This window comes from Delphinus delphis, chromosome 13, assembly GCF_949987515.2.
Source record: "Delphinus delphis chromosome 13, mDelDel1.2, whole genome shotgun sequence".
Taxonomy (NCBI): Eukaryota; Metazoa; Chordata; class Mammalia; order Artiodactyla; family Delphinidae; genus Delphinus; species Delphinus delphis.
This window is the reverse complement of record NC_082695.1, coordinates 37646621-37658765: the sequence shown is the minus strand read 5'-3', so window position 1 is coordinate 37658765 and position 12145 is coordinate 37646621. Positions and strand designations below refer to the sequence as shown.

The 12145-nt window shown below is 40.4% G+C and overlaps 1 protein-coding gene across 3 annotated transcripts in view; it reads left to right on the top strand.

Moving 5' to 3' along the window:
• Positions 1-3231: 3231 nt before the first annotated feature.
• USP14 (ubiquitin specific peptidase 14) overlaps positions 3232-12145 on the top strand; it is a 47220-nt gene continuing 38306 nt past the window's right edge. For 2 of the 3 annotated variants that reach the window (XM_060028764.1, XM_060028762.1), the window contains exons 1-4: positions 3232-3434; positions 5779-5943; positions 8309-8454; positions 10776-10808. In XM_060028764.1, coding sequence (XP_059884747.1) covers positions 3419-3434; positions 5779-5943; positions 8309-8454; positions 10776-10808 — 360 coding nt within the window. In that variant the 5' untranslated portion in view covers positions 3232-3418. The remainder of the gene's footprint in view (positions 3435-5778; positions 5944-8308; positions 8455-10775; positions 10809-12145) is intronic. The other variant, XM_060028765.1, reaches the window with a different exon arrangement.

The window sequence follows — 12145 nt, the reverse complement described above, 5'->3', positions numbered from 1 at the left end:
CAAATTTGGTATAGAGGGAACAAATCTCAGCATAATAAAAGCAATTTATGACAAACTCACAGCCAACAAAATACTCAACGGTGAAAAGCTGAAAGCCTTCCTGCTAAATTCTGGGACAAGACAAGGGTGCCTACTCTCACCACTTCTATTCAACATAGTATTGGAAATCCTAGCCACAGGAAACCGAGAAGAAAAATAAAAGGCATCCAATAGAAAGAGAGAGGTAAAATTGTCATTATATGCGATGACATGATACTCTATACAGAGAACCCTAAAGATTCCACACAAAAACTATTAGAAATGATAAATGAATTCAGCAAGGTAGCAGGATACAAGATTAACATACAGAAATCTTTTGCATTTCTTTACACTAACAATGAAATATCAGAAAGAAAAAGTTAAAAAAAATTGCTTTTTAAAATCACCAGATACTATAAAACTCCTAAAGGAAGGCATAGGCAGAATGCTCTTTGACATAAATCCCATCAATAGTTTTTTGGATCTGTCTCCTAGAGTAATGGAAATAAATGAGACCTAATTAAGCTTAAAAGCTTTTGCACAGCAAAGGAAACCACAAACAAACCACAAAGAAAACCTACAGAATAGGAGAAAATATTTGCAAATGATGTTACCGACAAGGGATTAATTTCCAAAATACACAAACAGCGCATACAGCTCAATATCAAAAATACAACTCAATCAAAAAATGGGCAAAAGACCTAAATAGACATTTCTCCAAAGAAGACATACAGATGGCCAACAGGCACATGAAAAGATGCTCAACATCACTAATTATTAGAGAAATACAAATCAAAACTGCAATGAGGTATTCCCTCATGATGCTCAGAATGGCCATCATCAAAAATTCTGCAAATAATAAATGCTAAAGAGGGTGTAAAGAAAAGAGAACCCTCCTGCACTGTTGGTGGGAGTGTAAATTGGTGCAGTCTATGGAGAAGAGTATGGAGGTTCCTTAAAAAGCTAAAAATAGACTTACTGTATGATCATGCAATCCCACTCCTGGGCATATATCTGGAGAAAAAGATAATACATGCACCATATTCATAGCAGCACTATTTACAATAACCAAGACATGGTAGCAACCTATATATCCATCAACGGATGAATGGATAAAGAAGATGTGGTATACATATACAATGGAATACTACTCAGCCATAAAATAGAATGAAATAATGCCATTTGCAGCAACATGGATGAACCTAGAGTTTATTACACTAAGTGAAGTAAGTCAGAGAAAGACAAATATCATATGATATCATTTATAAGTGGAATCTTTAAAAATGATACAAGTGAACTTATTTACAAAACAGAAATAGACTCAGACATAGAAAACAAATAATGGTTACCAAAGGGGAAAGTGGGGGGAGGGTAGGAGTTTGAGATGAACAGATACTACTATTCATAAAATAAACAAAAAGGACTCACTGTATAGTACAGAGAAGTATATTCAATACCTTGTAATCTACACTGGAAAAGAATCTGAAAAAGTATATATATATTCTAATATATATATATATATAATATAGAATATATAGAATCACTTTTCTGTACACCTGAAACTAACACAACTTTTATTTTTTAATATTTATTTATTTATTTTTGGCTGTGTTGGGTCTTTGCGGCTGTGTTGGGTCTTTGCTGCTGCGCGCGGTCTTTCTCTAGTTGTGGCGAGCAGGGGCTACTCTTTGTTGCAGTGCGCAGGCTTCTCACTGTGGTGGCTTCTCTTTGTTGCGGAGCACAGGCTCTAGGCATGTGGGCTCAGTAGTTGTGGCACGCAGGCTCTAGAGTGCAGGCTCTAGAGTGCAGGCTCAGTAGTTGTGGCACACTGGCTTAGTTGCTCTGTGGCATGTGAGATCTTCCCACAACAGGGATCGAACCCACGTTCCCTGCATTGTCGGGCAGATTCTTAACCACTGCGCTACCAGGGAAGTCCCTAACACAACTTTTAAATCAACTATACTTCAATTAAAAAAAGAAGTCTGGGGTGGGACAGGGAGGGTGGGAGGGAGGGAGATGCAAGAGGGAAGAGATATGGGGACATACGTATATGCGTAACTGATTCACTTTGTTATAAAGCAGAAACTGACGATTGTAAAGCAATTATACTCTAATAAAGATGTTAAAATTTTTTTAAGAAGTCTGAATCTATGAACAATGGTTTTATGTACTGCATAAATCCGATATACTCAATAAATCCAATATACTCTTTCCACTTAATATTACACATATTACTTTAAATAACGTTCTGCGTATCTTTGTGTTATTTTGGTCACATTTTGGATCATATTTTTATGATAGGCCTTGAATAATGAAGTAGGGAAGGGTGAGTAAGACTCCTGATGTAGACTGATAAAACTCACTCTCCTATGGGCTGCACTGTTTTAAAATATGGACAATTTAATTTTGAAATAGGGACAGTTTCAACTCCTCGTTTGCAGTATAGGTGATCATTATAAAACCTCTATATTAGGCAAGAAAGCACCTCAATTTTAATTTCCACGTTTTCGGAATTCCTTCGTTCATTTACAGGTTCTATTTCCTTTCTAACTCATCTAGAAAGTTTTAAACTGATGTCAGCCGTGACAATTTAGAGTTTGAAAAAGGCCTCAGAAACCTTCCAGTCTATCTTCTTCATTTACCAGGCTGAGGAAACAGGTCCAAAACAATTAAGTGGAGGGCTGCATGTAACTTCCACGGGGCAGTCAAGGGCGCTGTTATCTACTCCTTTACTAGAGCCAACCTAGGGTACGAACAGGTGTTAGAAACAGCAGTAATACATTACAACCAAGACAGACCTATCTCTGAAATATTCAGATCATTTTGATGTTTATTTTTGTTGCAAAATCCTGAATGGGAGGCCTAGACATTTTCATTAATAAGTAGACCAAGTTGAGGGGCGGAGCAAGGCTCTTCTCCAGCCTTCATTAACAGAGAGAATAAAACCCCAGCTCGTACTGCCCCACGGTTTGGAAACGGGTGAACGATCTCCTAAGAAGCTGCGGCTGGGACACTAGGTTCCCGCTATGTCTGCAGCCGGGCGGGGCGGGGCGGGGCGGGGCTGGGAGCCGGTAGGCGCAGACGGGGTGCAGTGCGCAGGCGCGCACCTGTGAAGCGCAGGGGCCCCGGGCACCCGGCCGCTCCCACCTCCCTTGTCTCTCCACCCGCAGGCCCCGCCTCGCTTCCTCCCCTCAGACGCCCTGTGGCTCGGCCGGCGGACGGCGTGTTGCTGCGTCATCGCCAGTGGCCGGTTTGAATGAGGCTCTTGTCGCACTGAGTCTGCCGCCACTACCGCGCCTCCGCCTCGGCCGCCGCCACAGCTTCTTTGCGGCCCTTTCCTTTCGCTGCTCTTGCAGGCCCAGCCTTCCTGCGCCACCGCCGCCTCCTAGCGCGCCCTGCCATGCCGCTCTACTCCGGTGAGCGCCCTCCTCGTCTCGTGCTCCGCAGTCCCGCCCGGGGCTAGGCCTCTGTGTAGGCCTGGCCTGCAGGGCGGGTGCCCCGCTGAGCACGGGGCGGGGATTCCGCGGCGTGGAGGGGACCCTGGCCCCTTTCTCTCTCCCTGCGAGTTCCGGGCCCTGCAACGCGAGGGAGCCGTGCCCCTCCTGGGCCACCGCGTGCGTGGGGTGGGAGCCGGAGGGGAGGTGGGGAAGCAGCGAGCGTCCGCCCCTCCGAGTGGTGACTCTGCAGAATAGTTCTGTCTCTGTCCTCGCGTGCGGGGTAGGGTGAGGTTGTGTCCCGGGGCAGCAGGGACCAGGCTGGAGGTGCAGTGGCATTTCCTGAACCTCTTCAGTGGTAGCCGTAGCCGTGGAAGGGAGCGGCCAGGAGGGGAAGCCTCGGTAAGGGAGTGATGGAGGGACCAGAGATGTGAGGTTAAGCCTTCCTTCCTTCCTCGTTCTGGGGGTTTCCCTCCATAGCCTCCCTTCGCTTACCCCTTGCTGCCACCACCCCGTTTGTACCAATTTCATTTTTATCCCGAGGCAGATTGCGAGCTTTTTGCTTCATTTTCATTTCATCAGACACTGTTTTGTGTTTCTGTGTCCGAAGCACAGTGTTAGCTTTGAGAGGTAAAGGAATGCAAATGGTCGCGGGTATCATTTCCTTTTGATTGGCGTTTGACAGGGTTTTTTTGCGTGATGGCAGTCCGAGGGGTTGGCCAGGGATCATGTTTTTACCGAGTTAATGGACCTTGCTGTCTCCTAGTGTAATTCAAAATGGCCCCTAAAGTGTATGTGGTGGCTCCAGTTGGCTATGGATGTGTGATTCATTGGCCATCCTTGACACTGTATCATAATTCCTTTATTGAAGATTCAGCGTTTTCAAAGAATGACATCAAACAAAATAATGTTTAAACTCGACATGGATTCTCGATGTTCTAGAATCTTGAATGCTTTAATAATGATTTTTTGTTTGTTTTTTTGGGTGAAGTATAAAAGAATAGCTTTATTGCTTTGCCAGGCAAAGGGGGCCACAGCAGGCTAATGCTTTCAAAACTGTGTGTCCCCAAATGCTTTAATAATGATTGCTCAACCTCTTTTTCTAAGGCCGCAACAATGGAACAGTAGAATGGTACTTGAAATATTCTGTTTATGCAGTATAGAATTTAAGTGGCATTAATGAAGTAACGGCGGTAAATACCTGTGTATGCTAATACTTAAGCACACACAGGTAGTTTGTTCCCCTCAAAAAATGCCTGTACTCACCAAACTTTCTTAGAAATTGAGTTCCATCTTAAATATTTAATCAGATCTTTTCCTCATTTCCAAAATGAGGGAATTGAAGTAGATTTCTAAGGTTTCTTCCTTTGACATCTCCATATTGAGAATCTGTATTTTCAGATTCTGCAAAAAGCCCTGTATTAAAACAAGAACATCTTAAGTACTGTCATAAGTTTTGATAGAAAATTAAACGTCCAGACACTTACGTGTTTAAGAAGAAGTGCTGTAAAAATTAGCGAACACTTTTTTGTCTGGTACAAAGCTAATGTTTTTTTTTTTTTTTTTTTTTTTTTTTGCGGTACGCGGGCCTCTCACTGTTGTGGCCTCTCCCGTTGCGGAGCACAGGCTCCGGACGCGCAGGCTCAGCGGCCATGGCTCACGGGCCCAGCCACTCCGCGGCATGTGGGATCTTCCCGGACTGGGGCACGAACCCGTGTCCCCTGCATCGTCAGGCGGACTCTCAACCACTGCACCACCAGGGAAGCCCAAAGCTAATGTTTTTTATACATGTTGCTTTGTTTTAATTTTCAACATAGTCCCGTGGTACTAGTATAATTCTCCTTTATGGCAGCGGTCCTCAACCTTTTTGGCACCAGAGACCAGTCGTGGAAGACAGTTTTTCCACAGTCCCGGGGAGGGGTTGGGGAGGAATGGTTTCGGGATGATTCAAGCACATTACATTTATTGTGCACTTTATTTCTATTATTACTACATTGTAATATATAACGAAATAATTATACAACTCTCCATAATGCAGAATCAGTGGGAGCCCTGAGCTTGTTTTCACTTCCCACTCACTGATAGGGTTTTGATATGAGTCTGCAAGCAGTTGATTTATTATGGTCTCTGTGCAGTCAGATCTGTCTGCTAATGATAATCTGTATTTGCAGCCGCTCCCCAGCGGTAGCATCACTGTCTCAGCTCCACCTCAGATCATCAGGCATTAGATTCTCATAATGAGCGTGCAACCTAGATCCCACGCATGCGTAGTTCACTGTAGGGTTTGTGCTCCTATGAGAATCTAATGCTGCCACTGATCTGACAGGAGGTGGAGCTCAGGCGGTAACGCAAGCCGTGGGGAGCGGCTGTAAATACAGAAGAAGCTTCTTTCCCTCACCTGCTGCTCACCTCCTGCTGTGCGGCCCGGTTCCTAACAGGCCATGGTGTGGTATGGTCCGTGGCCTTGGGGTTGGGAACCCCTGGTTTATGGGTAAGCAAAAAGTTTAACTTGCCCATGGTGACACAGCTAAATAAATTTCAGATTCGTCTTCATTATTTCTAATACAGTTTTGATTTAGTCCTCCCTCTTTTGTTTGTACTATTGTTATATGTTTCTGGTTTGTCTCAATGATTGTAGTCGTTCCCCCTTCAAACCAGTATTTTCTCTGCTGCTGCTAGAGTGTTCTAATGTTCAAACCAGACCAAAGTGGCCTTTATGAAAACCTTTCAGGGGCTGCACATTTTGTACAACCTAAAGCCTGTATGTTTTAACGTGACTTATGTTATCTTCCCTGATTTGATCTTTGGTCAGTTTCTCCTTTTTCAGCTGCTTCCCCTTCACTCTGGGAATTACTTGTATCTCAGAGGACACCATGCTGCTTTATGCTTTTGAGTGTCTTTTCCAAGAATGCTTTTATTCTTATTCTCTAACACCTGATTTTTTCTTTGAGACTCAAAGTTGATAGTGGTAACTCACAGTTAACACTTTCTCCAGAGAATCCTTCCTCCCTCATGAAGCATTCCACTGTGCTCCTCTAGCATTTGTAATATTTATATTGTATTGTTAATTATTTTAACCTTTTTCCCTCTCTCCTTTATTAAACTGTGAGTTCACAGAGAGTCTCCCTAATCCTTGTTACTGGGCTTATCATTGAATGAACACTAACACGTTAATTGAACTAGTGAAAGAATAGGGATTTGGAGTCAGGGTCACTTTTTTATATTCTGATTTTAGTAATCAGAGAAATTAGACAACTATTAATTATGGGATTCTCATTTTGAGTAGGTATAAAGTTTTCAGTGGAAAAAACTGTGTACATCCTTGAGTGAGTGAGTTTGTTTGTTTGTTTATTTATTTATTTTTGACTGTGCTGTATGGCTTGTGGGATCTTAGTTCCCTGACCAGGGATTGAAACCGGGCCCTGGGCAGTGAAAGCATGGAGTCCTAACCACTGGACCGCCAGGGAATTCCCTAGTTTGTTTATGTTAACATATTTCAAAAGTTAGCTATTTTATAAGATTGAAATTTTTTTATTGTGGTAAAATATATGTAACATAAAGTGTAGTTTTAAACAGTTTTAAGTGCACAGTTTTTAACATTGAGTACATTCAGATTGCTCTGCAGCCATCATCACCACCCACCTCTAGAAATTCTTCCCGTTCCTAAAATGAAACTCTGTACCCCTGTTTCCATTTCCCCCAGCCTCCAGGCAACCCCCATTCTTCTTTCTGTCTCTAGGAATTTGACCACTCTAGGTACCTCACATAAGTAGAATCATACAGTATTTGTCCTTTTGTGACTGGCTTGTGTCACTTAGCATAATGTCTCCAAGGTTCATCCATGTGGTAGAATGTGTCAGAATTTCATTATTTTTTTAAGGCTGATTAATGTCCATTGTATATATATTCCACTGTTGATGGGCACTTGGGTTGCTCCCATTTCTAGGCTATTGTGAAATAATGCTGCTAGGAACATGGGTATACAAATATCAGTTTGATTCCCTGGTTGCCATACTTTTGGGTATATACCTAGAAATGGAATTGCTGGATCACATAGTAGTAATTCTATGCCTGATTTTTGAGGAACCACCATACTTTCTGTCACAGTGGCGGTACCATTTTTATATTCCCAGAGCAATGCACAAGTGTTCCAATTTCCCCACATCCCTGCCAACACTTGTTATCTTCTGTGGTTTTGTTGTTGTAGCCATCTGAATGGCTGTGAAGTAGGATTTCTATAATTTTTAATAATTTAGCTATATTTTTGGATTCTTCTTAATATTTGACCACCTCTTGCTCAGGAGGCAGACCTTTCAGTTCTTCTACACCTTTCTTCCTATAATCCGGGATCTATATTCCTTAACCTGTTTTCAGTGTGCTTTATTTTCCCAAGAATATTTTTTCTTCTCAAAATACTCTAGCCTTTCTTTCCCCTCTCTATTTCAGCAGTATGTAATATTCAACTGATTTTAATGATTGTTTAAATAAACACATTCTGAAGTCTGTGAACTTTATTTTGGGAAGTGTTTCAGTGTGGTCATATTTTGCAGATACTATTGGAGTAGGATTCAGAAGCCCTGTATATTTACTGACTGGTTTTGTGACATTAATCAATCAGCTTCTTTTAAGTCTCAATTTCCTTATTTATCAAATGAGAAGTTGGATTAGATCCAGTTAAATTTTATCCAAGATCTGTTGCATTCACTTCATCCCTGATTTGGTAGGCCTTAGGTGTGTAAAAAGATTAATGACATAGTTTGGCTTTTAAGAACTAGCCTAATAGTTCCCTAAGGATCTTCTAAATCTTAAGTCTTGTTATTTTGTAAATTAAAAAACAAATTATGGTTTGTTTGCAGTTACTGTGAAATGGGGAAAGGAGAAATTTGAAGGTGTAGAACTGAATACTGATGAACCTCCGATGGTGTTCAAGGCTCAGCTTTTTGCACTGACTGGAGTCCAGCCGGCCAGACAGAAGGTTATGGTGAAAGGAGGAACATTGAAGGTAAAATTTAGTCCAGATTTTCATTATGTACTAGTGAAAATAACTAGCACCAGAAAATGCAGCATTTAAGGTATTTTTTATTTGGTGAGAGTATATAGTCTGTGGTATTAAAACTCTTATTCATGTTAGTTTAAGGAAGGAACATTGTAGCCATTTCAAAACACTATATTATAAAGCATCATTAAAATTTTGATTTTAAAATGCATTTTATCAGTGATTATCTCTGGAGGTCAGGGGATTGGGGCACTTTCCATTTATCTGTGTTTGAATTTTTTTCTTATGAATGTGTGTTAAAAGTATTTCATTTTGTATAGACTAAAAAAGTCTATTTGTATTTCCTTAGTAATTTTCAGTTATGGGGTTAGAAATTTTATCTCTGTTAAAAATGTGGAACAGTATGGTAAATTTATTTTTTAAAGGCTACTACACAATGTGTTTTTGTATATACATGCGAATGTACCAAATTTACTAAGGCCCTGGTTCTGGAATACTAGAAAACTGTTAGTTTTTCCTTTGGCCTTTCTTGCATCCTACCATTAAAAGGAGCCCCTTTCTCTTAGAAGTAATCACTATCTAACATCTGCCTGGAGATGGGAGGAAAGGAATTTTTGTTTAAAAGAGAGGGAATTTAAGTTTTCCATTAGTTCCCTTGGAAGGATCACATTGATTACAGTTAAGAGTCCAAGCTTACCAGTATCATTGATGAAGGGCCACAGAAAAGATGTGAAGGTATTTTCTTTATTATTGTTTGTAATACTATATACGTTTTTTTTTTTTTTTGTGGTACGCGGGCCTCTCACTGCCGTGGCCTCTCCTGCTGCGGAGCACAGGCTCCGGACGCGCAGGCCCAGCGGCCACGGCTCACGGTCCCAGCCGCTCCACGGCACGTGGGATCTTCCCGGACCGGGGCACGAACCCGTGTCCCCTGCATTGGCAGGCGGACTCCCAACCACTGCGCCACCAGGGAAGCCCATAAGTATAGTTTTTAAAATACACTTTCTTCAAGAGTTAGATGTGAAATGCTAAAGAGCTCTAATTAACTTTAGAGATAAGGATTGGCTACCCCTGTTAGCTGGGCCGTAAAACAGATATTGGTGAAGAAACATTGTTTCCCCTCAAGTTGCAGTATGAGCTTCTGGTCATTAGTGAACTTGGTAACGTAATTTGTGCTGAACTGTGTACTGGTGGTATACTGTGGAGAGTTACAGAAAAATGTGAATTAAATGAAACTATGACTAATAGCTACCACTTACTGAATACTTACTCTGTGCCAGGTTTTTGTTTTCTGTAATTGTCAAATGTATGTATATTAAAAATGAGGAAAGTAAATGTATTTTACATATTTTACTGAGCATCAGAGAGGCTTAAGTAACATATAGTAAGGCACCAAAAGAACATGTGATTTACAAGTCAAGCAGATCTGGGTTCATTTCCCAGCTTTGTGTGACCTTGGATAAGTAGGAGGAGGCATTATTTGAGGAGACATTTATAATTATCATTCCTTATGATTAGCAGTAATAGCCCTTAAACTGAGAAGGGCATTTAGAAACTTACTGTTCTACTTTGAAGCAGGATGCCCAAAAAGAAATAGTGGCACCACCAAAGGGAGGTGTATTGAGTGCCTGGTACCTTCAGTAAAAAGGAAGGAGTGATATGGAACTGACCATCCCCTGAAGGGAAGGGCTTTTAGCTGCCAAAATATCTGTGGACCAATCATGGCATTTCCAAAAAAACTTGATTTAAATTGAACATACTGAAGTCAAAGTATTTGTTAATTGATTCATAGATGTGAAATGTAGGACTTGAGAAACATTTGTGGATGCAGCAAATACTATTAAGGGTTAGTTTGCCTTGGGTAGTCTTGTTTACTCTCCTGGTATAATTTTTAGTAGCACTTTGATTCTCAAGAGTCTCTTGATTTGGGTGATTATATAATCACCCTAATTATGTAGACCTTATTTCATTTCTGAAGTTATTCTTTATTCTTGTCAAACATACGCTAGTTATTAGCTCTGCTGGTTCCAAATATGCAAAAAATTAGCATCTGTCATCAGTCAAGTGTTTCAGTACTTTTGGTGCTGCCAAGTTTACTGCCTTTTAGATTGTATCTTATGTAGTTTGAACAATTGTTAGACTTACTAGTTTTAGGACTGCATTTGTTTTTTGTTTTTTAAAAAATACTTTTGATTACAGTAATTTTAAGCAAAATCTGCATATAGACAATTTCTATTTTGAAGTAGAAATATAAAATTAGTTGATTTTTAGATTATGTTTGGATTATATGGGGGTGGTTAAATGTTTATTATTTGTCTTTAAAACAGGATGATGATTGGGGAAACATCAAAATAAAAAATGTAAGTATTATCTTAAGAACACTAGTTATAATGCAGTTCCCTAATTATTACACAAAATGTATTCCAAATGCCTTTATTTCTGTCTGTATATCCAGTTGTTCCAGCACTATCTGTTGAAAATATTTTCCTTTTCTCATTGATTTATGTCAGAGTCTTTCTTGAAAATCATTTGTTGGTTTATTTTTGGACTCTTGTTTCATTGATATATTTGATTAACCTTATACTAGTACTACATGGTCTTGATTACTAAAGCTTTATAATAAGTCTTGAAATAAGATAATGTAAGTTCTCCAACTTTTTCTGTTTCCTCAAGAATATTTTAACTCCCTTGCATTTCCTTATAATTTTAGAATTAGTCAATTCCAGCAAACGGACTCCTGGAATTTTGTTTAGGTTGCATTGAATCTGTAGTTCAGTTTGGGGAGAATGAACATCTTAAAGGTATTGAGTACTGAAATCCTTAAATAAGGTGTACTTCTCCATTTCTCTTAGCTCAGTTCTATAATTTTTCAGTGTAGAGAGCTTGCACGATTTTTGTTAGATTCTGGAACTTAACATTTCTTGGCTATTTAATGATACTTTAAAAAAAAAATTGTTTTCCAATGTTCATGGCTAGATTATAAAAATACAGTTTATAGGGCTTCCCCGGTGGTGCAGTGGTTGAGAGTCCGCCTGCCGATGCAGGGGACACGGGTTCGTGCCCCGGTCTGGGAAGATCCCACATGCCGCGGAGCAGATGGACCCATGAGCCATGGCCACTGAGCCTGCGCGTCCGGAGCCTGTGCTCCGCAACGGGAGAGGCCACAACAGTGAGAGGCCCGCGTACCGCAAAAAAAAAAAAAAAAAAAAATACAGTTTATTTTTAACCTGTGACCTTGCCAAATTCACTTTCTAGTTCCAGTAGTTTTTTTGTAGATTCCATGGGGTTTTCTATGTAAGTAAGCATGCTCTTTGCAAATAGAGGCAGTTTTACTTTTCCCTTTCCAGTCTTTACGGCTGTTACTTCTTTTTTTGCCTTACTTTACTGGCTAGGACTTCTAATACAGCATTGAATAGAAAGTGATGGGAGTGGACATCTTTGTCATTTCCTAGTTCACTAAGACCTTTTAAGTTATGAATGGCTCTTGAATTTTAAGTACTTTTCTGCTGATTAAAAGGATCATATGATTTTTCTCTTTTATTCTGGTAATCTGGCTAGTCTCAGTGATTTTTAACTATTAAACCTTGCATTTTTGGCATGTGCAGTTCTTAGATTTCTTGGTCTTTGTGACCTCTTTACACTCTCAAAAATTATTGTGTTTTTTTTGCGGTACGCGGGCCTCTCACTGTTGCAGCCT